The 26,415-nt window shown below is 37.8% G+C and overlaps 1 protein-coding gene and 1 pseudogene across 5 annotated transcripts in view; both read left to right on the forward strand.

The window, feature by feature from the left end:
* The window catches only part of BABAM2 (BRISC and BRCA1 A complex member 2), a 460,475-nt gene that overhangs the window by 37,895 nt on the left and 396,165 nt on the right, over nucleotides 1-26,415 (forward strand). For all 5 annotated transcript variants that reach the window (XR_001886531.1, XM_017876999.1, XM_017876997.1 and 2 more), the window contains exon 3: nucleotides 2,170-2,246. Coding sequence is in view for 4 of the 5 variants with exons in the window: in XM_017876999.1 (XP_017732488.1) it covers nucleotides 2,170-2,246 (77 nt within the window). In the remaining variant the exon portion in view is untranslated. The remainder of the gene's footprint in view (nucleotides 1-2,169; nucleotides 2,247-26,415) is intronic.
* LOC108532738 (small ubiquitin-related modifier 1-like) lies at nucleotides 21,515-22,186 on the forward strand (annotated as a pseudogene).

Below are 26,415 nucleotides of genomic sequence, written 5' to 3' on the forward strand. Positions count from 1 at the left end.
CTCCCTTCCAAAAAAAAAAAAAAAAACAAAAAAAAAAACCTGTGAAATATAAAAATAGGTTACCATTCAGTTGCTGGTGCAGCTTTGTTGTTTAGTTTGTAAACTGGTATTTTTATTGACCCCTGAAGATAATGAGGAATAATCAACTTAGTGATTTATGTTAAACATATCCTTGTTAAAGTTTCTGTTTTTTTTTTTTTTTCTTTTTTGAGACAGAGTCTCACTCTGTCATCCAGGCTGGAGCACAGTGGTGCAATCTTGGCTCACTGCAGCCTCTACCTCCCAGGTTCAAGCGATTCTCCTGCCTCAGCTTTCCGAGTAGCTGGGATTACAGGTGCATGCCACCATGCCTGGCTAATTTTTTTTTTTTTTTGAGATGGAGTTTTGCTCTGTGCCCAGGTTAAAGTGTAGTGGCGGGATCTCGGCTCACTGCAACCTCCGCCTCCTGGGTTCAAGCGATTCGCCTGCCTTACCCTCCCAAGTGAGTGGCTGGGACTACAGGCGCTTGCCACCATGCCCAGCTAATTTTTGTATTTTTAGTAGAGACAGGGTTTCACCATGTTGGTCAGGATGGTCTTTATATGTGTCTCTTGACCTCGTGATCCGTCTGCCTCAGCCTCCCAAAGGGCTGGGATTACAGGTGTTAGCCACTGCACCTGGCCTAATTTTTGAATTTTTAGTAAAGATGGGGTTTCACCATGTTGGCCAGGCTGGTCTTGAACTCCTGACCTCAAGTGATTTGCCTGCCTTGGCCTCCCAAAGTGCTGGGATTACAGGTGTGAGCCACCGCGCCTAGCCACTGTCTAGTTCTTTTCCCTTTCACATTCCAATCGTTTTGGGAAAAAGTAATAGTAAATCTAATGTGGGGTCTGAATTACTTAAAGTCAAAATTTTTTGAATTTATTTTTAAATGACTCTTGCCCAAGTTGCCATGTAGGGAAGTTGTACATTTTAACTATGCATCCATCCGTTAAATTACTTCTATAGGTTCTTTTTTAGAATTGCTTCACAGCCAGTTTTGGAATTACGAAAGAAAATTAGCCTCCTTGCTTTCATTTATGCATTAAAATCTCATCTTTTAAAACAAAATGAAGACATATTACTTTCTCAATTGACTTCATATTAATATTTTATTAACTTATGAAGCCTATGCAGGTGTTATGCAGTTGAACTTATGACTTCTAAGATAACAAATTATTTTGTATAACAAATCTGTGAAAACAAGAAACATTGTATAACTTTGTGAAATAATAGATTAAAAAAAACTAGGCCAGGTTCAGTGGCTCACACCTATGATCCTGACACTTTGGAAGGCTAGATGGGAGGAGGACCACTTGAGCCCAGGAGTTTGAGACCACCCTGGGTAACATAGTGAGACTGCCTCTCTTTAAAAAAAAAAAAAAGCCAGGTGTGGTGGTGTGCACCTGTGGTCTCAGCTGCTTGGGAAGTTGAAGTGGGAGGATCGCTTGAGCCTGGGAGATTGAGGCTGCAGTGAGCAGAGATTGCATCACTGCACTCCAGCCTGGGCTAGAGAGCGAGACCTTGTCTTGGAAAACAAAACAAAAAGAAAATACGAAACTGTTGAGACCTGGGTGACTACCCACCACCTTTAAAATTTGCATTTTACTTGAAATTGAGTGTGCATTGTGCTTTCCTGCAGATGAAAGTTATGGTGTGTGCCAAATCTAAAGGAAGCACTGTACCTTTGTGGAAGGAAAGAAAACCATCTGGTACCAGAAAAAGGCCAAAAGTGGGCTCTTTTTTGTAGTAACAGAATGAAAGCTAAGAGTCCATATTTAAAATATGATCATAAAACTATTTTTATTTTACAGTTCTTGGCATAAGAGTAGACATGTGTTTTGGATATTATACCTAATTTTAAAAGTTGATATACGCCTCTTTGAGAGAAGTAGTTGAAGCATACTGTTGATGTTTGTCGTTAGAACACATGTAAGTTTTATCGTGAAATAAATGAATTATTTGTTTTAGGACGAGTCTTCGTGTCTTGGCTTCTGTGACTATTAAAGGCTTTTATTTTATTCTGTAAGCCAGTGTTTTAATCTGTTCTGTATAAAGATCCCTTTTTGTTTAGTATCATAAATATGTGGGTTTTTAAAGTTTGTTTTTAAAAAATCTTTTCTTTCTTTTGTTTCTGCATTTTTTTTAAAGCTGCACATCATTGACTCCCGGGCCCAACTGTGACCGATTTAAACTGCACATACCATATGCTGGAGAGACATTAAAATGTAAGTAAACGATGACTATTTTACTCAAAATGTAGGTTACAGTGTCAGCTATTGGACTTTGTGCTTTAGTTTTCATTTCCAGCTGTTAGTTGGTATCCCCTAAGATATTGATCACTAGCATTTACCACTTTTCTTATCTGTCATTCAATTCTAGTTTGATTAAAAGTAAGGCAGTTGGCAGGGAATAAGTTGTGGTTAAATAGGCATGCACAGAAATTCCTAATTTTTAGGCGTGCCCAGTAATTTTTATGTGTTTTTTTCTCTATAGGTGGCTTTTATGTAATACTCAATAAAGAGTCCACTGCTTTAGAATACCCGGCCATTTAGAAACAGTTTTTAGGTAGGAGTGGCTGCTGTCCATCACTGCCGCTAACCCCCCTCTGGAACCGCCGTGCCACGACTTGTCACTGATCTATCTCCTGTTGTTACCGAAGTGTAAGAGTCCTGCCTCAAAAACTCTTGGCGTGGCTTAGCCATATTAACATGTTATCTCCTTTATAGCAAGGATCAGTGATACAAATGGTCTGCAAGGGCTAGATTGGTAACATAGTAAGAGAAACAGGCTAGGTATGGCAAATTGGGACACGCTGTCACTTAAGGGGAGTGCCTCTACTGATTTATTGAGAGAAGGTGGATGTCTGAAGTTTTACGTGAATTCTGTCAGTTTTAGATGTGGCTACTTTTTCAAAATTAAAAACATGGTGTGGGCCAATATTATGCAGGCTAAACCTAATGTGTCTGTGGGCTGGCTTGAGTTCCTGGACCACAAGTTTTTTTTTATCTTGGATGGATAGTATGGAAGATCTGTCATTGGACTTAGCCCCCAGCTTCAGCAGCCATCTAGGCTGTATCAGCTTTTCTCTGTCACTATTACAATACTGAACCTCTAGCCTAGTGTGGAAATCACAGTGGCTTTGGTTGGTTAGTGTTGGTAATCTCATCAGGAATTTTCTCTCTTGAACCTGCACTTGTGGTGAACAGCCTATTAAAGTTCTCCTATTCTTAAAAAGAAAAGTAGAGAACGTGGATATTAAACATGGGATAGATGGATAAACTGCTTTTTGGCCTGTGGACCAGTGTGTTTTACCATTACATGCCAGGAGGGGCCACAACTCTGTATAGTATTTTGTATTCTTAGTACTGTATTCTGTAGGATCACTTGATACTAATTTATCAAATGCCACATTAAATGAGAAATGTTGGACATGGTGACTTGTCAGCCTTGCATTACTAGACCATTTTCTGGAAACCATTAAAATATAAAATAATTTTACCTGTCTGAAATAGTAGGACAGATTTGATTGCTACTTTTTTTTGAAAAAATTATTAACTAAATTTAAAAGAAATGATCAAAGTAAATAATTCATGTGGTTAAAAATGTGAAAGTATTGGAATTTTTTGATACATGAAACCAGTAGTCTTCTCTCCCAGTCCAGTTTCCTGAGAGAATCACTTGCAGATTCTAAAAATTTTCAGTTTAGCTCTCTGAGGATGATCTCCATATCTTTAAACAATATACTTTTGCCTCTGTTTCTTGCCTTATCAGTTTTAGACAGTTATCTTTCGACTTCCTGTGCTGATACATGAAGCATCAGCCTATTTTCCCTATACCCCTTAACTATTTTTTCTTTTCCTTCTTAATGTAATTATATCACCATTATTGGTTCCTGTGTTGGTTACCCTGTAGCTTAAAAATTTTTACTTACTTTTTTTAATGGATCACTTTTTTTTTTTTTTTTTTTGAGACAGACGGAGTCGTCGCTCTGTCCGCCGGGCTGGAGTGCAGTGGCCGGATCTCAGCTCACTTGCGAGCTCCGGCCTCCGGGTTTACGCCATTCTTCCTGCCTGGTAGCCTCCCGAGTAGCTGGGACTACAGGGCGCGCCACCACCCTCGCGCCGGCTAGCCTTTTTTGTATTTCTTTTAGTGAGAGACGGCTCCCGGTTTGCACCGGTGTTCGCGCAGGATGGTCTCGGATGGTTCGCCTGAGCTTGTGTTCGCGCGCCGTCTCGGGCGGGTCCGTCCCCAAAATGCTTGGGATTACAGGCTTGAGCCACCGCACCCGGCCTTTAATGATCACGTTTACACGGTTTGTTTACACAGTAATGAAATAGCCCCTAAGATTCTTAGGTAAAGTGTGTTGGTACACGTTAAGCTTTTGTTATGTACTTAAGGGACAATCCTGCTATGCAAGAATGGTGAAACATTTAGGGTATATACCTCTTTAGTTTTACGCATTAATCATAGATACTGTGTCTTTTGCCCTCTGCAATTTTTATGAAGATGGAATATATTAGGGCCCCTGCCCTTCCTGTTCAAATTTCCTGCTTCCTTCAACTTCCAGCTTTTGTCTTTCAAGTTATTTCCTTTTGCATTTTCAAGATTTTGATACTTACTGTTCCATTCTAAAATTCTGTGAATTGTTCTATGCCTTGTTATAAATTGCGTTAGATTGATTGCTCTGGGGCGCCTGGTTCCTGCATAATTTTTCACTGTGAGATTTTGGCCTTATTATTATTTTTGAATTTGACCCTTGTTTTGGTAGAATCTATGTTCATAGATTCACGTTTTGGTAGAATGATTTTCTTGGATAAACAGGGTATCTGGCTTTTTGCTGGAACTCATTCTTCAAATAACTTGCTCCGATTCTGTTCCTCCCCTTTACCCTTCTGCCTTCTTTAGCCCCACCTGATACAGTTTTTGTTACTAGGAGTCACCAATTACGGGGGAATTTGCTTAAGACTTCTTTTCTTGCACTGTTCTCATTTCTAGCTTTCTTATTTTGTGAATATAGGTCCTTTAAAATCCCTTCAAAAACAAAAATTTAGAGATTTTTTTAAAAAAAGTTTTCTTCTTGTTATCTGAATTATTTTAATTTTCCTAGGGATTATATTTTGTTTATCATATTTTCCCTCTTTTATTCTATAGGTTTTCTTCAAATAAAAGGTATTCATTTATGTTTAAGATAGACAATAAAATACTGAATGGGACTTCTGAGTAGGTGAGCAAGGCTTATGGAATGTGTGGATGAATGATGGGCCAGATGTGAGTCAACTGTTCTAGCTCTCCTCACGTAGTTTGTTCTGTTTCTTCAGTGAATACCTGGGGATACATACCTGGTCACCCTGTCATTTTTTGGGGGTGGGTAGATAGACTATTCCGTGAGGAGCTTTTGCTTACTTTCCCTGTTCTTAGTCGTGTGTCTCACTCTTGCCTCCCCTTAACATGGGATAACTACCAACTTTTATGGGTTTACTAAGACAAATGACTTCCTTCCGCCTCTTCCTCACATTATTACAGGCCAAAGCTTTCCTCTGCCATATCTTGTCAAGTACTACACTTCCATCTGCATTCTATCTCTAGCAATTTGCTAAACTTTCTCATCTACTGATTACTCTCTTCCCTTCATCTTCCTGTTGTTTGGGATTTTATCTTTCTGTATTAACTATCATTTAATGGGATTGGAGGGTGGGTCTTAGAGAAGAAATAAGTGTATGTGGTCAGTCCACGGTCTTGAGACAAAAATAATGTGACTTCACAGGCATCTTTCTAGTAGTATGGGTTTATGTTAGGAAGCATTTGCTGATACCCTATATCCTTTCATTACTATAAGCTCTTCATGGGAAACCTTTAATAACATTTGTGATTAGTGTATTAGGTCTGTCACTCATCATATAACATAATTATGTTCTAGCAAACTGTTATTGGATATTGTCATTATACATTGGGGACTTAGGTTAGCCCACAGTATGTTCTATAATAAATAAATAATAAGTGAGCATTATATAATGGCGATTCTTATGCTAAAACAAGTCAAGATTCTAGTGTTAAGCAGCTCACAGCCAAATAAAAGGCAAAGGTAATTGACCATGGAAACTATAAAAGTTTGTAGAATTAGAAAGATGAGTTTTTTTTTAAAAAAAACACATATATATGTATATATATATAACATACACATATATACACACACATGCGATCTTGGCTCACTGCAACCTCCACCTCCCGGGTTCAAGCAATTCTTCTGCCTCAGCCTCTGGAGTGGCTGGGACTACAGATGCCCACCACTACGCCTGGATAATTTTTGTATTTTTATTAGGGACAGGGTTTCACCATGTTGACCAGGATGGTCTCGATCTCTTGACCTCGTCATCTGCCCACTTCAGCCTCCCAAAGTGCTGGGATTACAGGCGTGAGCCACTGCACCTGGCCGTTTTTTTTTTTTTTTTTTTTTTTTGAGACAGAGTCTTGCTATGTTGCCCAGGCTAGACTTGAACTCCTGGGCTCAAGTGTTCTTCCTGCATCAGCCTGCTAAGTACCAGAGACTACAGGCACACGTCACCATGCCCAGATCTTTTCCTTTTAATAATACAGTCATCCCTCAGTAACCATGAGGGATTGGTTCCAAGACCTCCTGTGCAAGTCCCTGATATAAAAGGGCATAGTATTCACATATATCCTATGCCTATCTTTCTGTGTACAGGCATACCTCATTTTATTGTGCTTCAACGAGGATATTATGTGTTTTTTTTTTTTTTTTTATAAATTGATTGATCGTTTGTGGCAATCTTGTGTTGAGCAAGTTTATCAGAGCCATTTCCCCAAAGCATAGGCTTATTTCATGCCTTTGTGTCACGTTTTGGTGATTTTTGTACCATTTCAAACTTCTTTAATTATTATTTTTTTAAACTTAAAATTTTGCTTTTAAATCATGAGGTATTTCCACATACTTTTTCATTATTATTCTGTTATGGTGATCTGTGACTAGTAATCTTGAATGTTACTATTTTTGTGTTGAAATGCCATAAACCATACATACCCATATAAGATAGTGAGTTTAATCAATAAATGTGTATGTTCTGATTGCTGTAGTGATTGACCTTTTTCCTTTCTCCCTCTCCTTGGGCCTTCTTATTCCCTGAGACACAGCAGTATTGAAATTAGGCCAGTTAGTAACCTTGCAATGTCCTCTGAGTGTTCCAGTGAAGAGTCCCACACCTCTCAGTTTAAATCAAAAGCTGGAAATGATGAAATTTAGTGAGGAAGGCATGTTGAAAGCTGAGACAGACTGAAAACTAGGCCCCTTGGCCAAACAGTTAACCACGTTGTGAATGCAAAGAAAAATTTTTTGAAGGAAATTAGAAGTGCTACTCTAGTGAACACATGAATTATGAGAAAGTGAAAAAATTATTGCTGATATGGAGAAAGTTTTAGTGTTTGAATGAAAGATCAAACCAGCCACAAAATTCCCTTAAGCCAAAGCCTAATCAAGAACAAGTCCTAATTCTCATCAGTTCTAAGAAGATTGAGAGAAGTGAAGAAGCTGCAGAAGAAAATTTGAAGCTAGCAGAGGTTGGTTCATGAGATTTAAGAAGAGGCTATTTCTATCACACAGAAATGAAGGCGAAGCAGCAAGTGCTCATGTAGAAGATGCAGTAAGTAATCCAGATGTAGCTAAGATGTCATTGATGAAGGGCTACACCTAGCAACAGATTTTCAGTGTAGATGGAACAGCCTTATGTTGGAAGAAGATGCCATCTAGAACTGTCATAGTTAGAAGGCAATGCCTGGCGTCAAAGGATGGGCTGACTTTCTGGTTAGGGACAAAGGCAGCTAGTGACTAATTTGAAGCCAAGGATCATTTATCATTTTGAAAATCCTAAGGCCCATAAGAATTATGCTAAATCTAACTGTGCCTGTGTTCTACAGTGGAATAACAATCATCTGTTTACACATGGTTTACTGAAAGCCACTGTTGAGAACTGCTGCTCAGAGAAAATGATTCCTTTTAAAATATTATTACTCTTTGACAGTACACCTCATCACTTGAGATGTGTTGGAAATAGTAAGAGAACTAGAGTTAGAAGTGGATCCTGAGAATGTGACTGAACTGCTACAATACCATGATAAAACTTGTACAGATGGAGAAGGTTGCTTCTTACAGATGAGCAAAGAAAGTGATTTCTTGAGATGGAATCTACTTCTGGTTAAGATGCTGTGAACATTGTTGAAATGACAACAAAGGCTTTAGAATATTTCATAAACTTAGTTGATAAAGCTTCGCTAGGGTTTGAGAGGATTGACTCCAATTTTGAAAGAAGTTCTACTATGAGTACAATTCTATCAGACAGTGTCTTCTGCTGTAGAGAAATTTTTCCTAAGGGAAAAGGCGATTAATGTGGCTGACTTCATTGTTGTCTTATTTTAAGAAGTTGCCATAGCCATGCCACCCTTCAGCAAGTACCATGCTAATCAGTCAGGAACCATCAGCATCGAGGGAGGACCCTGCAGTAGCAAAGAGACTGTGACTTGCTGAAGGCTGAGATCATTGTTAGCATTTTTAAGCAATTCAGTATTTTATTCTTATTTTTATTTATTTATTTTTTTGTATTTTTGTTTTGAGACAGGGTCTCGCTTTGTCTCCCAGGTTGGAGTGCAGTGGTGTGATCTCAGCTCACTGCAACCTCTGCCTCCCAGGTTCAGGCGATTCTCCTGCCTCAGCCTCCCAAGTAGCTGGGATTACAGGTGCTCACTACCATGATCCTGTTAATTTTTATATTTTTAGTAGAGACGTGGCTTTACCATATTAGCCAGGCTGGTCTTGAACTCCCAACCTCAGGTGATCCACCGACCTTGGCCTCTGGAAGTGCTGGGATTACAGGAGTGAGCTACCATGCCTGGCCACAATACAGTATTTTAAAATCAGGTATTATCATTTTATTTTAGACATAATGCTATTATGCACTTAATAGACTACAGTATAGTAAACATAACTCTTATCTGCACTGGGAAACCAAAAAGTTTATATGACTTTGCTTTATTGTGATACTTGCTTTATCGCGTTGGTCTGGAACCAAACCCAGAATATCTTTGCCTTATGTTTGTACTTTAAATCATCTTTAGATTCCTTATAATGCCTAATACAATGTAAATTCTATGTAGATAGCTGTGATATGGTATTGTTTAGGGAATAATGACAAAAGTCTGTAAGTGTTCAGTTCAGATGCAGTTTGTTTTTTAAATTTTTATTTTTAGAGACAGGGTTTCACTATGTTGGCCAGGCTGGTCTCAAACTCCTGACCTCAAGTGATCTGCCTTCTTTGGCCTCCCAAAGTGCTGAGATTGCAGGCATGAGCCACTGCACCCAGCCTGTTTTTTGAATATTTTTGATCAACTGGTTTGTTGAATGCATGGATGTGGAACCCATGGATAGAGAGCTGACTGTAGCCATTGTATAACTGGAGTGAGATGATATCTCATTGTGGTTTTGATTTGCAGTTCCCTGATAATTAGCGATGTTGAACATTTTTTCATATACTGGTTGGCCATTTGTATGCCTTTTGAAAAATGTCTATTTAGGTCTTTTACCCATTTTAATTGAATTATTTTCTTTTCTATTGAGTGGCTTGAATTCTTTATATATTCTGCTTATTAACCTCATGTTAGATATATAATTTGCAAATATTTTCTCTCATTCCATAGATTGTCTCTTCAGTCTGTTGATTGTTTCCTTTGATGTGCAGAAGCTTTTTAGTTTGATGTAATCTATATATTTTTGCTTTTGTTTTCTGTGTTTTTGAGAGCTCATCCAAAAAATGCTTACTGAGACCAATGTGACGAGGCATTTCTCCTATGTTTTCTTCTAGTAGTTTCACAGTTTCTGATCTTACATTTAACTCTTTAATCCTTTTTGAGTTGATTTTTGTATATGACGAAAGGTGAGGGCTAGTGTTACTTCTTTTCATGTGGATATGCAGTTTTCCCAACACCATTTATTGAAGAGACTGTCCTTTCTCCAATGTGCATTCTTGGCACCTTTGTCAAAAATCAGTTGGCTATAGAAGCGTGTATTTATTTCTGGGCTTTCCATTAATTTTAGTAACCTTAAATCTATTGTATACAAGATCAGTAAGGTCATAGTGTTTAATTACCACAATATTTGTGATAGAATTCAGCCTCGTACGACCAACATAATATTCATCTTTAGATGAATAAACACAATTCTCGGCAACACATTTTAACAAATGCAGTTTTCTATCACAAGCACAATTGAAAGGTTATATAGTTTTACAAACTCTTGGAAGATAACTATCACAGCAAACAGAAAAACTCTTTGCCCACCCTGTTTTGTTTTTCATTTTTGAGACAGAGTCTTGCCCTGTCCCCCAGGCTGGAGTGCAGTGGCACGGTGTCAGCTCACTGCAACCTCCGCCTCCCGGGTTCAAGCGATTCTTCTGCCTTAGCCTCCCAAATAGCTGGGACTACAGGCACGTGCCACCACACCCAGCTAATTTTTGTATTTTCAGTGGAAACGGGGTTTCAGCATATTGGCCAGGCTGGTCTCGAACTCCTGACCTTGTGATCCACCCGCCTCAGCCTCCCAAAGTGCTGGGATTACAGATGTGAGCCGAAACAGACCTCTAAGGAAACCTAATTATGTTGTAAGAGGAAAATGAGTAAGTATAGATTTAAATTATATTCTATGGTAAATAATAGATAAATATTCTCTAACCTTCTCCTTTTCTTTCCAAGCAAAGGGTAATGGCTAACTCAGTGCTTTGCAGTCATAAAATTTTATATAAACAATTTTTTAAATCTAAAGTTTCTCATTAAATCTCATTAAAACTTGTGGGTGTGTGGTTTAAACCTACCTTCCTTTCCTTCCGTGCGTTCCTTGCCTTTCCTTCTTCTTCCTCCTCTCCTTCCTTCCTCCCTCCCCGTCCCGTGCGCGCGTCGCGTGCGGCGCGAGTTCGCGCGTGCGCGCGTGTGCGCGTTCCTTGTCTCACAGAGTGCAATGGGGCGGATCTCGGCTCACTACAACCTCTGGTTCAAGTGATTCTCCTGCCTCAGCCTCCCAAGTAGCTGGGACTACAGGTGCACGCCACCATGCCCAGCTAATTTTTGTATTTTTAGTAGAGACAGGGTTTCACCATGTTGGCCAGGATGGTCTCGATTTCTTGAGATCCGCCCACCTTGGCCTCCCAAAATGCTGGGATTCCAGGTGTGAGCCACTACGCTTGACTGGTTTAAACTATAGTTCTAACCAACGCTGAATCAAGGTATTCAGTAATTTACTAGAATTTACAGTAATTTTATTTCATAACTTTAAGCTCAATAAAGTTAGAGATGGAGACTGTTGTGTTTATTAAATTAAATCTTCAGTCCCTAGCACAGTAAAGATATTCAATTAAATATTTGTTGATGAAATTGAATGAATGAATGCATGCGTAAATTAATGAATCTTTAGTGTTCAGATTTTCGTTGAAGTATGTGTTATAAAGAATGTGGCATTCTGTTACTTGTATCAGCCTTTTGCCAACAGAACTTTGATCTTTAGAAGTTATTTATTATACAAGCAATTTGTAATTGGAACATTGCTCTTAACAATTCAGAAAACAGGAAGAATGTACAGTACTTTGCAGATTTGGAGTGTGAATCAATTTTATCTTTATGTGTTTTACTCTGCCCTCTGCCATCAGATTAATGAAAATATCATGTAACTAAAACTTATGTTTCAAAATATTTTATGTATTAGAAAATAGTACTTCTGTAAATCTGTTTCATTGTAAATAAAGGAAACTGTGCAGTTAATGAGAATGAGAATGAGAGACAAGAGAAGGCATATTTCTCACTAATTGATTCTTGCAGAATTATCCCCATTCAAAGTTAAATGATTGAAATAAGAAAGATCAGAAGATTATAGTACATTAGGAATGATGTTATTGTTTCCTCAGGTCTTTTACTGTGAAGAGACAACTGTTGGCCAGTAAAAGAGTTGCCAGTTTGTATAATATTCTATTGAAAAATATCAAAGGATATCTTAAGTAAAGAGAAGTCCTTGAATCTCACCATGGCAGAAGACACAACTCGTACTTACTTAAACGATACTGGAAATGGGAATCTTCAGTGATCAACATTGATTTGAATGAAATACATGTTAAGGTCTAGGATGGTGCAACTGAAGTGGTTGAAAATTTTCCAGTTATAGCAGCTATTCACATAAAAGAGCCATGAGTGTCATATAAACACCTATTTGTAAAAATAGCCATCCTAGTCATGCTCTGTAGCATTTAACTCTAGAAGAAATTATTGCATTTGTGTTTTTGTGTACCCTATTTAAACAGGGCAAAGAGTGAGGCTGCTTGCTCATATTTTATTTCCAATCTCTAGTTGAGTATCTGGCATTTCGAGAGGTTTAATAAATGTTTGTGGAAAGAATGAGCCGTATTCATTCCTTGGATCTGACAACGATGAGGTTTGATAGGAAGTGACAGAACGTAATTCTGCCAGTTCTTTGAATAACGCTGTTTATGCAACTTTGAAGAGAGATTATTGAAATATTGTAAGTTATATTGAGCAAGTCTGTGGCTAGTGAATCAAGCAGTTTGCCAACATTGGTAGTTTGCTAACATTGGTTTTAAATTTGAAATTATCTGTGGTTTAAACAATTTATTTTAATCAGGGGCTTTCGTTATAAGAAACCCATTGGAACTAACATAAATTGAATAATTTCTTTGTCTTTGTAAGGAATCAAGTAAAGCCTATGATGCCCAAGGGCAGAAAGGACAGCCAGGTTCTCAGGCACTAGAACCGGGAACTGGAAGGCTGGCAGACATAGTAGCCAGTCAGCATCTGTATCCATGTTTGTGTTTTTCTCCTGCAACATATTCTGTTATCACTGTATTCTCACCGCCCCTGCACCCTGACCAACCCCTGACTTCTGTTTCTCTCCACATTGGGTAGAAATGATTCCTGAGTCCCTACATGAGGACTCAATTCAAGGCCACCAGAGAGGTTGTCATTGAGTTTAAATTCCTGGGAGAGAGGATCTGATTGGCAGCTTGGGCCAATTGACCACTCGTGGTCAAGTTATATGGCCAGGATTTCTGGGTCATGTATTATCAACCTGATTACTAGAGGCCAGTTTTAACACAAGATAAGATAAGCATAGGCTGGCAGATACTCAGAAAGGTATCTATTGCCCTGTTTCAGGAATTATTTCTAAAGAATTTCCAAATGAAAATGTAGACTTTTTTTTTTTTTGTCTTTAACAATAGAGCAGCCAGGTGAGGTGGCTCATGCTTGTAATCCCAGCACTTTGGGAGGCCGAGGTGGGCAGATCACGAGGTGAGGAGTTGCCTGGCCAACATAGTGAAACCCTGTTTCTACTAAAAATACAAAAGATTAGCTGGGTGTGGTGGCGGGTGCTTGTAATCGTGACTCCTCAGGAGACTGAGTCAGGAGAATCGCTTGAACCCAGGTGGTGGAGGTTGCAGTTGCAGCTGGCCGAGGTCGCAGCACTGCACAAACCAGCCCAGGTGACAGTGCAAGGCTCCGTCTCAAAAAAGAAAAGAGCAGTACAGTTGTTTATCATCTGAGAGGAATGATGGTTATTTCAAAGCCATTTGTGACAGAGTGAAGAAGTCCTGTCAAGAAATACCCAAAGGTTTTGAAGTTGATACACTTTTCCTTTCAGAGGAAAATGTCAGAAAAAAATCAATTATGATATGGATAATACATTATCTTCCATGTCCTCAGAGGAGCAGTGTGAAATTACTGTTCATTTTTAAGGATTCCATACTATGTCACTAAATTTAAATATATATTTTTTGAGAATGATTAAAACAAAATGAGAACAGTTTCAGAACTGTTATTTAAATGGAATGTACCATTTAATTAAATAGTGGCCAAACAGATGCATAGATTTTTACAGATACATTGCACATAGTGTTGTAGAACTTCTGCTTTTATGAATCTATGTGAGATTCAACTTCATTTTTGATCTATGTCTCCTTGAGTGGTTTGGCTGCTGCTTTTGTGTGTGTGTGTGTGCTTGTGTATGTTTTAACACAATGCTTCCCCGTCTCAGATCTGTTACATATTAATTTGTTTTAGCTAATTAGCTTAGTAAACTGAGAATGCCCTTTTTTTCCTGCTCATTACTTACGTAACACAATGCAGAGACATTGTGGGACTTGGCATGGATGGCTGTCAAATAGAAACTGATAACCAAACTGATGGCACCTGAAGGACCCAGTGGTGTTGCCAAGTTTGTTGTTGCATCAGCTGAAATAGATATTGAGACTTTATTGATTTATCTCATCTATAAGAATTTTGCACTTTCTTTGCTTTGTTATCATACCGTGCTTTTTATTTTTTATTTTTTTGAGACAGGGGTTTGCCATGTCACCCAGGCTGGAGCACAGTGGCACAATCGTGGCTCACAGCAACCTCTGCCTCCCTGGCTTAAGCAATCCTTCCACTTCAGCCTCCCAAATATCTGGTACTACAGGTGCACACCACCACACCAGCTAATTTTTGCATTTTTTTTTTTTTTTTTTTTTTTTTTTTTTTTTGGGGACGGGTGTATGCCACGTTACCCAGGCTGGTCTGAACTTCTGGGCTCAAGCAGTCTACCTGCCTCAGCCTCCTGAAGTGCTGGGATTACAGGCATGAGCCATTGCACCCAGCCTAGGTTTCTTAATGTAATAGGTGGTCCTTTAATTATTTCCTAGCCTGCCTACCAACCCCATCTAAGTGAAATATTGTTGGCAGGGCATCTGATAACGCTTTTACTTATTCTTTCTTAAAAAATTGATTGATTGATTGATTGATTGATTGAGACAGGGTCTTGCTTTGTGGCCCAGGCTGGAGTGCAGTGGCATGATCATAGCTCACTGCAGCTTTGACCTCACTGGCTCAAGTGATCCTCCACCTGCAGCCTCCCAAGTAGCTGGGACTATAGGTGTGCATCACCATTTTTTTGTAGAGACCGGGTTTTGGTTTCACTTCATTGCCCAGGTGATCTTGAACTCCTGGGCTCAAGCTGTCCTTCCACTGTGGCCTCCCAAGGTGTTGGGATTGCAGGCATGAGCCACTGCACCTTGCCCATACCATACATTTTGAACCTTGGCCACTAGGTCCAAAAGCTGGCCGTTGTGACTATAGCTGTTGGCATTTTTGTTGGGATGACAATGTTATTTTATTTAAGATTTCTAGTACTATTTAAAATAATCTGTTTGGAAAATGTTAACCAAGTAATCTTTCTGCTTCCACTTCCCCTTCAGTATTTTAGTGGACTGAATCTCTCAGCCTGGCATTCAAGGCCAGTCACAGTCTGACGTTCCAGCCTCCCAGTTGGAGCTCAGCTAACAACAAGCCAAGTGAGAAGCTGCTCTGCAAGACTGATTTGCCCATTATACTTCCCAAATACCCTGCCTTCCTTTCCTTCCTTTCTGCTTTTGCCACACTGTTTTGGCTTTAGCAGGACAAACCAAGGAAATAATAAAATAGCCTGTTTTGTGATGTATTTGGTTTTTCATTTGCGCTCACAAACCTGCCACTCTATTGGAAATGCTCTCTATTTAGGAGGCTCCCTAAACCAGTTCTCTTCTAGTCTGCAAGAATGCTTGCAGGGAGAGTAGGAGTTAACCATTTTTACTATGACTTGCAACAGTTGAGCTAAGTAAAAAGTTGGACACTGTCTAGGGACTTAGTATTTTGCATCATGCTGAGAGGCATAATTTTACTTTTATTTTTGTCTTTTAAAAGATTCATTTACTTAAAGATTGTTATTATCTAGCATTTAAGGTATTTTTAGAGGCTATTATGAAGGCAGGTCACCTTTGATTTAGTGAATGTTCTACAAAATGCTCATTGAAAGGCAAGTAAAGAGTGCTAATTTTCTGGAGTAGACATTCTCTCTCCTTAGATATTCAGGATTCCTTTGTCTTGGAGTTTTAGAATATTTTATTTTCTTGGAATTCATGGGATAGAAGAAATATATTAGGAATAGCAACTAATATTATTAATTTAAATTTATAAAGTCAGTTTAATTATAGCTGACTATGTATTATATATAATCTGTATTTGGTACTGATTATAGTTTATTAAAAATGACTGATATGATTACTAAATTATTGGGCATTTATTTTATGGTTAGGCTTATTTATATACATTATTTTATTTTTCAACACAATAACTCTGAGGTCAAAATTTATATCCCATTCTTTTTTTTTTTTATTTTTTTTTTTTTTTTTGAAACGGAGTCTCGCTCTGTGGCCCAGGCTGGAGTGCAGTGGCTGGATCTCAGCTCACTGCAAGCTCCGCCTCCCGGGTTTAAGCCATTCTCCTGCCTCAGCCTCCCGAGTAGCTGGGACTACAGGCGCCCGCCACCTCGCCCGGCTAGTTTTTTGTATTTTTTAGTAGAGACGGGGTTTCACCGTGTTAGCCAGGATGGTCTCGATCTCCTGACCTCGTGATCCGCCCGTCTCGGCCTCCCAAAGTGCTGGGATTACAGGCTTGAGCCACCGCGCCCGGCCTATCCCATTCTTTAATATCAACTTTATTGAGGTAGTATAATTTAGATATAATAAAATGTACCCACTTTGAGTGTACAGTTCTGTGTGTTTTGGCAATTGTGAACACATAACCACACCACAGTCAAGATAAAGAACATTTCCATTCCCTAAAAGTATAGAACATTTCCTTCCCCACACAAGTCGGTTCCCTCCACCACCATCCTCTTAACCCTAAGCGGTATCATTTCTCTAAAACTGAAACAGTTTTGCCTGTTTAGAATTTTATATAAATGAAATAATATATTATGTAGTTTTTGGCATATGACCTCTTTCATTCAGCATTACGTTTTCGAGATTCATCCATGTTACATCAGTACTTTGTTCCTTCATTGCTGTATAGCATTACATCGTATGGCTGTACCACAGTTTTTTATTTATTTATCCACTGAAGGACATTTGGATTTTTTTTCCTTTTTTTGGCTATTATGAATAAACTTACCATTACATTTTTGTACATGTCTTTTTCTGGAGATACGTTTTAATTTTTATTGGGTAAGTCCCTAGGAGTAGTATTACTGTGTTGTAAACTGAGTGTATGCTTAACTTTTAAGTGTGAAACTGTTTTCCAAAGTAGTTGCGCTATTTTACATTCCTGATAACAATATATGGGGTTCTAGTTCTTTTACATTCTTGCCAACATTTAGTATTGTTGATCCATTAGTTTTTCTGTATTCTTGCCAACACTGGTATTGTTGATCCATTTTGAGCTACCTTTTTTTTTTTTTTTTTTTTTTTTTTTTTTAAAGACAGGGTCTCACTTTATTACCCAGTAATAAAAAGCCTGTAGTGTAGTGTGTGGTACAATCATAGTAATCATAGCTCACTGCAACCTTGACCTCCTGGGCTCAAGCAACCCCTCCTGCCCCAGCCTCCCAAACAGCTGGCACTACAGGTGCATACTACCATACCTGGCCAATTTTTATTTTTTATTTTATTTTTGTAGAGATGGGATCGCACTGTGTTGCCCAGGCTGGTCTTGAACTCCTGGCCTCAAGTGATCTTTCCAACTCGGCCTACCAAGGTGCTGGGATTACAGGCATGAGCTACCGTGCCTGGCCTTGATCTACTTTTGATCATGTATTTGTTAATTAACAATTTAAGTGTGGGTCTATTTCTGGACTTTATGTTGTATTCCCTTAATATGTCTATCCTTAAGTGAATACAACACGATCCTGACTACTGTAGCTTTATAGGAAGTCTTTAAATAAGGTAGTATAAGTCCTGTAACTTCTTTTTCAAAGCTGTTTTGGATATTCTAAGTCCTTTGTATTTCCGTAGAAGTTTTAGAATCAGCTTGTAATTGTTTACAAGAATCCTGCTGGGAATCTGTAGATCAGTTTGTGGAGAATTAACATCTTAACATTGAGTCTTCCAAGAGATAAAAATGCTAACATCTCCATTTATTTAGGTCATTTTTAATTGCCGTGTGCAGTATTTTGTAGTTTTCAATGAATATATCTTAATCTGATTTTGTTAAATTTACCTCTAAATATATCATACTTTCTGATGCTGATTTGTAGTAGTGTGTTTTTTTTTTTTTTTTTTTTTTGAGCTTTCTTTTTCTGAACTCATTGAAATGTAATTGATTTTGGTATATTTAACCTTGTATGCTGCTGTGTCCCTAAATTTACTTATTAATTCTAACAGTTTTTTTTGTAGATTTCTTAGGTATTTTCTTCAACACATTTGCTTGTGAAAAAGACAGTTTTGTATCTTCCTTTCCAATCTATATAATTTATATTTCTTATTCTTGTTTTATTGTACTATCTAGTGCAATAGACAATACCTAATAGCCAGTGGCAGGTAGAAGTGGTGAAGTCAGACCTTCTTGCCTATTCCCAGCCTTAAGAAGGTAGTTAGTCTTTCATCAAGTGTAATTGTCAGTTCTAGGTGCCTTTTTATCAATCTGAGGAAGTTCCCATCTATTTTAATTTGCTGAGAGTTTTTATTATGAAAAGAATATTAATATGTGTTAAATGTTTTTTCTCTGTGTACTTGGTTTAGTTCTTTTATTCTGTTAATATGATAAACTGATTTTCAAATGTTGAACCAGTGTTGCATTCTGCAGATTAATTCCACTTGATTATTATGTATTATCCTTCTGATGTATTACTGGAGTTGATTCACTCATGTCTTTTTAAATAACTTTGCATCTTTATTTGATGCTGTATTTCTTTTCTTTACTTGCAGTTGTTTGCTTGGTTTTGGCACCAGAGTAATGCTGGGTTTATAAAATAAGTTGGGAAGTATTCAGTCCTTCTCTGTTTTCTGAATTTGTGAAAGATTGATTTTATTTCTTCCTTAAAGGTTAGAATTCACCAGTGAAGCCATCTGAACCTGTAGTGAGAGAGAGAGAAAGAGAGGAGAGAAGAGAGAGGAGAGGAGAGAGAGAGAGAGAGAAGGTTTTAACTATAAATGCAATTTCTTTAACAGATATAGGGCTAACAGGTTTTAAATTATTCTTAAATGAGTTTTTACAACCTTGTCTTTTAATTTTAAGGAATTTGTTCATTTCATCCAAGTTGTTGAAATTATTGGCATATCATTATTCATCTATTTCCTTGTTCTTTTTTTTTTTTTGCCAATCTTAAATATATTTCTTTTCTTTTTTTTTTCTTTTATTTATTTATTTATTTTATTATACTTCAAGTTCTAGGGTACATGTGCATAACGTGCAGGTTTGTTACATATGTATACTTGTGCCATGTTGGTGTGCTGCACCCATCAACTCGTCAGCACCCATCAATTCATTTTACTACCTGTGTGACCTGTACTCATGTCCCCTTTCATTTCTGACATTGGTACATGGTGTCTTTTCTCTGCTTTCCTTGATGAATCTAACTAGAAGATTAGTAATTTTATTGTTTTTTTAAATAACCAGCTTTTTATTTCATAGATTTTTCTTTGTTATTCTCCTGTATGTTTCATTGTTTTCTGCTCTTTGTTTATGCTTGAGAATCTCTACCTTTTAAATGGCGTGTTTAGGTAATTTAATCTGATTACCACTATGGCTGGATCTTGCTGTTTAGTTTGTATTTGTTATGTCATCTGTTTTTTGTTTCTTTTACTGCCTTCTCTTGGATTAATTAATATTTTAGGATTTTATTTTGTCTCTACTCTTGGCTTCTGAGCTATACATCATTGTTTGATTTTTTTTTTCCCCCATGGCTGTTCTAGTGTTCAGAATACGTATCTTTAACTTTTCACAGTCTACCATTAAAAATACTGTAATACTTCATTTATCATGTAAGAACCTAACAGTATTATATACTTCTTTGTCCCCTACTCAACTCCTCTGGCCGTCCTTTTCTGCTACTATTGTACATTTCATTTCTTCATGTGTGATAAATTATCTTTAGCAAAATGTTCAAACCTTTTGCCTTTTTAAAAAATGGATTCTTTTCTTATCATTGAGTTTTGAGAATTCTTCATAAATTTAGGTTACAAGTTTTTTTTATCAGAGGTATGATATGCAAATGTTTGCTCCCGACCGTGGCTTGTCTTTTTATTGTCTTAACGAAACTGCCTAATTCCATGCCACAAAGATTTTTGTACTATGTTTTCTTTTAAATGTTTTATAGCTTTAGGTTTTATGTTTAGGTTTGTGATTCATTTTGAGTTTATTTTTGTATATGATATAGGTTTTTAAAAAGTATGGACATCCACATATTCTAGTATCATTGTTGAAAAGAATGCCCTTTCTCTTTTAAATTGCCCTTGCACTCTCACCTAAGATTAATTGCCCACGTATGTGTGGGCATTTTTCTGAACTTTCTAGTCGGTCTTGTAGGTCTATGTATCTAACTTTATATTGAAACCACAGTTTTGATTGCTATAGTTTGATAGTAAGTTTGGAAATCAGGTGGTATATATTCTCTAATTTTTATTCCTTTTTTTTCCAAAGTGGTTTGGAAATGTTTGTTTTTGTCGTTTCTCTATCAAATTTGGAATCATCTTGTCAATTTTTTGGTTTTCTATGTTATTAGTATTCCATGTACAGGTTTTGCACTTCTTTTTGTTTGTTAAGTATTTAATGTATTTTGATGCCATTGTAAATTGTATTTTTTAAATTCTCAATTTCTGATTGTTTATTGCTGGTATATAGAGATACAGTTGATTTTTTTTTTTTTTTTTTTTTTTTTTTTTTTTTTTTTTTGTCTATTAATGTTAGATCCTTGGTAAACTCAGGTATGAGTTACAGAAGTTTGTCTGTAGACTCCATAAGATTTCCTGCACAGAAAATTATGCCGTCTGTGAATGACAGTTTTAGTCCTTCCTGTCTAATCTGAATGCCTTTTCTTTCTTCCCTGCCTTAGTGCACTGACTAGAATCTCCAATTTTGTTGGCTAGAAAAGTGTTAAGGCTCCGCGGGGTGGCTCACGCCTGTAATCCCCATACTTTGGGAGGCCGAGGTGGGCCAGGCATGATGGCGAACTCTTGTAATCCCAGCTACTTGGGAGGCTGAGGCAGGACAACCGCTTGAGCCCAGGAGATGGAGGTTGCAGTGAGCTGAAATCGCACCACTGCACTCCAGCCTGGATGACAGAGCTAGACTCCATCTCAAAAAAAAAAAAAAAAAAAAAAAAAAAAAAAAAAAAACAAAAGTGTTAAGAGTAGATATTCTTACCTTGTTCCAGATTTTAGGGGAAAATAATTGTCTTTCACCATTAAGTATTAATATAATATTGGCTATATATTTTTCAGAGATGCCCTTTATCAGACTGAGGAAGTCCCCTTTTATACCTAGTTAGTTGGGGATTTTTTGTTTTGTTTGGTTTTTTAAAATCAGGAATGGTCAGCCACAGTGTTGTCCTGTGGGAAAGGGAGACAGATTTGTAAAACCAGGAACCGGGGTCTGCCTACCCCAGCCTGCTGCTGTGCCAAGACTCTCAGGGGAAACCTCTGTCGTCACCATGTCTGACCAGCAGCCAGAACCTTCAACTTAGGACTTGGGGGATAAGAAAGAAGGTGAGTACATTGAACTCAAAGTCACTGGACAGGATAGAGGTGAGATTTACTTCAGTGAAAATGACAGCACATCTTAAGAGACTCAAAGAATCATATTGTTGCCCGGGCACGGTGGCTCATGCCTGTAATCCCAGCACTTTGGGAGGCCGAGACAGGTGGATCACCTGAGATCAGGAGTTTGAGAACAGGCTGGCCAACATGGTGAAATCCAGTCTCTACTAAAAATACAAAAAATTAGCCGGGTGTGGTGGTGGGCGCATGTGATCCCAGCTACTCGGGAGGCTGGGGCAGGAGAATCACTTGATCCCGGGAGGCGGAGATTGCATTGGGCTGAGATCGCACCACTGCGCTCCAGCCTGGGTGACAGAGCGAGATTCCATCTCAAGAAAAAAAATGATGTTGTCGAAGACAGGTCATCCAATGAATTCACTGAAGTTTCTCTTCGAAGGTCAGATAATTTCTGATAATCGTACTCTGAAAGAACTGGGGATGGAAGAAGAAGATGTGATTTAAGTTTATCAGGAACAAACAGAGGGTCATTCAACAGTTTAGATATTCTTTTAATTTTTTAATTTTCCCTCAACCCCTTTTATTTTTAAAAATAGTTATTTTGTAGTGTAGTGTTGAAAAGGGAGTTGAAAACTGGCACCCATCTCTTTAAAACATCTGGTAATTTGAATTCTAGTGCTCATTATTCCGTATTGTTTGTTTTCATTGTGCTGTTTTTTGGTGATCAAGCCTCAGCCCCCTTCCTGTTGCCCTCGCCTATTTTTTTTTTTTTTTCTTGAGACGGAGTCTCGCTCTGTCGCCCAGGCTGGAGTGCAGTGGCGCGATCTCAGCTCACTGCAAGCTCCGCCTCCTGGGTTCACGCCATTCTCCCGCCTCAGCCTCCCAAGCAGCTGGGATTACAGGCGCCCGCCACACGCCCGGCTAGTTTTTTGTATTTTTAGTAGAGACGGGGTTTCATCGTGTTAGCCAGGATGGTCTTGATATCCTGACCTCATGATCCGCCCACCTCGACCTCCGAAAGTGCTGGGATTACAGGCGTGAGCCACCGCGCCCGGCCGCCCTCGCCTTTTTAAAAACTGTATGTGTGCACAGAGAGGCCACCTTTTTCAGGACTGTACATTTTTTGGCTTGTGGAGATAAATAAGATTAACCAATGCAAGTGTTCATAATGAATTTCCAGTTGGCCCCGAAGTTCTAGATTTACTTCTAGACTTCCAGCAGGAGATGGATGTTTTTCAGAGAAATCAACTGTGGGAAAATGACCTTTCCTTAACTTGAAGCAACTGTTAAAATTTGAGGGTTGGGAACAAAAAATATCTGGTTGAAGTCAAGATGACAGGTAACATGAGAGCAATAGCTAACTATAAAGATGGCTTCAGTGAAGAAAAGGCATTTTAAGATTTTAAAATATCTTGTCAGAAGAACCCATAGAAGTTCTAATTTTCATTAGCAGTTAATAAAGTTATTCGTGCAGAAATGGCTCCAACAGAACAAAAATCAACAATGGATGTCAGATTTTTGGCAAATACTTGTCTTCATCTATTGAGATGGTCATGTGGTTTTTGTTTTTTAATGTTATTAATATGGTGGTTTTCATTCATTGAGTTTTGAATATTCAGTCTACCTTACATTCCTGGGATAAACTGATTGTTATGATGTAGTGTCCTTTCTCTATATTGTTGGATTTAATTTGCTAACTTTTTTTAGAGTTTTTCATTTATATTCATGAATGATACTGGTTTGTAGTTTTATTTGAATGCTTTTTACTGTTTTTTTTTTTTTTTTTTCCTCATGGTAAAGCTGGCGTCAGAATAGAATGAGTTGCTAAGTGAACCCTTTTCTTCATTTTTTTCAAAGGTTTGTGAAGAATTCATATTATTTCTTCCTTAAACGTTTGGTAGAATTTGCCAGTGAAACCATCTGGGCCTGGAGTTTGCTTTGTGGGAAGGTTTTAAAGTATAAATTAAATGTGCTTAATAGATTTAGATCTATTCAGATTATCTGCTTCATCTTGAATGAGTGTTGCTGATTTGTGTCTTTAAAGGAATTTGTCCATTTCATCTAAGTTGCTGAATTGACTGGCTTAAAGTTTTTCATAGTATTTTTTATTATTTTAAAAAATATGTGTAAAATTTGTAGTGATGTCACCTCTGTGTTTCTTGACTTGGCCATTTCCTCCTCCCCCGCAACTGTTTTCTTTGCCAGTCTGGCTAGTGGTAAAGAAAAAAGTGGTAAACATTTATTCATGTTCTGAAAGAACCAGCTTTTGGTTTCATCCATCTTCTCTGTTGTATTTCTGTTTTCTATTTTATTGATTTTCATTCAGATTTTAAATATTTATTTCTTCGTTTACTTTCACTTGCTCTTCTTTTTCTAGTTTATTAACATGGTCATTGATTTGAGATCTTCCTTTTTTTCTAGTATTGGTGCTTAATGCTATAAATTTCCAGCTAAGTAGTGTTTTAGCTGTATCCTACAAATTTTGCTGTGTTGTGTTTTTATTTTCAGTCATCACATGTTTTGAATTTCCCTTAGATTTTTTTTTTTGACCTATGAGTTCTTTAGAAATATGTTATTTGGTTTACAGAATTTTCTGGATCTTTTATTGAGTTTGAATTTAATTTTATTGTGGTCAGAGAACATACTTTGTATGACTTACATCCTTTTAAATGTATTGAAATTTGTTTTATGGCCCAGGATATAGATTATTTTAGTATATGTTCAATGTACACTGGGAAGAGTGTGTTCTATTTTTCTTTGGTGGAGTGTTCTATAATAGCAATTAGGTCAAGTTGGTTAATAGAGTTGTTCAAATGTGATATATTGTGACTAATTTTCTTTTTGTTATTTTAGTTTTAATTTTTTAAATTTTTTATTTTCCATAGGTTATTGGGAAACAGGTGGTGTTTGTTTACATGAGTAAGTTCTTTAGTGGTGATTTGTGAGATTTTGGTGCACCCATCACCAGACGGTATACACTGCACTCTATTTGTAGTCTTTTATCCCTTGCCCTATTGTAGTTTTTAAAAGAGAGATACTGAAATCTCTGACTATAATTATGGGTTTATGTTTAAATGTGTACCGTATCTTTATTGAGTTTCTGCATCATTCTTCTATCAATTATTGGGAGAAGGATATGGAAATCACAGACTATAATTGTGGATTTGTCTACATGTTCTTACTGTTCTGTCAGTTTTTGCTTCATTTATTTTGAAACTCTGTTATTAAATTTGTAAACATTTAAGAATGTTATGTCCTCTTGAATTGACACTCTTTGTCTTTGGAAATGTTGTTTGCTTTGAAATTAATTTTACATGGAATTTAATTTTCCATTGTTTTATTTTTAACCTATTTGTGTCTTTATATTTAGATTGTTTTCGAGTAGCATATAATTGGATTTTGCTTTTTTAGATCTGGCAGTCTTTTCCTGTTAATTGGGATGTTTAGACCATTTACATTTAATGGGATTATTGTGTGCTGGATTGATGAGGCTACATAGTGTCAAGAAATGCTTACATTTCTATTATCTTTGTATTTCAGAGTGATTCCCTTTTTGCAAGTTTATGGCACTGGTAATGCTGTCTTCATATCAGAAAAGACAGGGCACATACTTTTTCAGGGTTGGTAAAGCAGAGATTTAAAAATTCTGGTCTGGCCTTATAAGGAAGGGTGTTTAGGAAATTAGGTCCTTAATGGAAGTATCCAGAAGGCCCCAGTGTACTTATGTTTGTTTTGAACTACTCTTTTTCTTTATTATTCTGGCCCTTAAGGGCATTGAACTGTTCTTATTTCTAGGATATTTGAGACAGAAGTTGGCATAAGACCTTTTGGGATGTATTATGGGCGCTCCAAATGTTACAGGCACTCCAGACCAGTTTGGCATGCATGGCAGGCTTTATGTGGCATTATCCGACCACTGATCTCCCTTGATTTCACTAGGTCTGCTTCAGGGGAAATAATTTTGTATTGAAATTAAAAAGCAAGACTTCTGTCTGATATAAACAGTGTAATTCTTCATAGAATAATTCTTTTAATACTGTTCCCAGGCTGCTGTCAAACCTCCAATTTATTGAAATCTTTCTTCACATTCCAGAGTTAGGCAAGATAATTAACTTTTGATTCTTTAACCAGTTCTATATTGGCAGATGAAAAAGAAAACCAGTAGTGGCTCTACCCTTCACACTTCTCTCTCTCTCTTTTTTTAAAACAAGGTCTTGTTGTGTCGCTCAGGCTGGAGTGCAGTGGTGTAATCTTGGCTCACTGCAGCCTCAAACTCCTGAGTTCAGGCGATCCTCCTGAGTAGCTGGGACTACAGGTGTGTGCCAGTATGCCTGGCTAATTTTTATTTTTATTTTTTGAGACAGAGTCTTGCTCTGTTGCCCAGGCTGGAGTAGAGTGGTGCAATAATGGCTTATTGCAGCCTTGAACTCCTGGGCTCAAGCAGATCCTCCTACCCCAGCCTCCCAAGTAGCCTGAGCTCCTTGCCTGGCAAATTTTTTTACTTTTTGTAGAGACAGGGTGTACCTGTGTTGCCCAGGGTAGTCTTGGACTCTTGGGCTCAAGTGATCCTCCTGCCTTGGCCTCCCAAAGTGCTGGGATTACAGGCATGAACCACTGTGCCTGACCTTTTTGGGTTTTCTGTAGTGACAGAGTCTTTATATGTTGCCCTGGCTGGTCTCGAATTCCTGGGCTTAAGTGATCATCCCTTCTCAGCTTCCCAAAGTGCTGGGATTACAGGCATGAACCACTGCACTGAGCCCACACTTCTCTTTTGATACCATCCACATTAATATCATTACTAATGATCCCCCCAAAAAAAAAAAAAATTTTTTTTATG

The sequence above is a fragment of the Rhinopithecus bieti genome, unplaced genomic scaffold (genome assembly GCF_001698545.2).
Source record: "Rhinopithecus bieti isolate Rb0 unplaced genomic scaffold, ASM169854v2 scaffold_7681, whole genome shotgun sequence".
In the NCBI taxonomy this organism is placed as follows: Eukaryota; Metazoa; Chordata; class Mammalia; order Primates; family Cercopithecidae; genus Rhinopithecus; species Rhinopithecus bieti.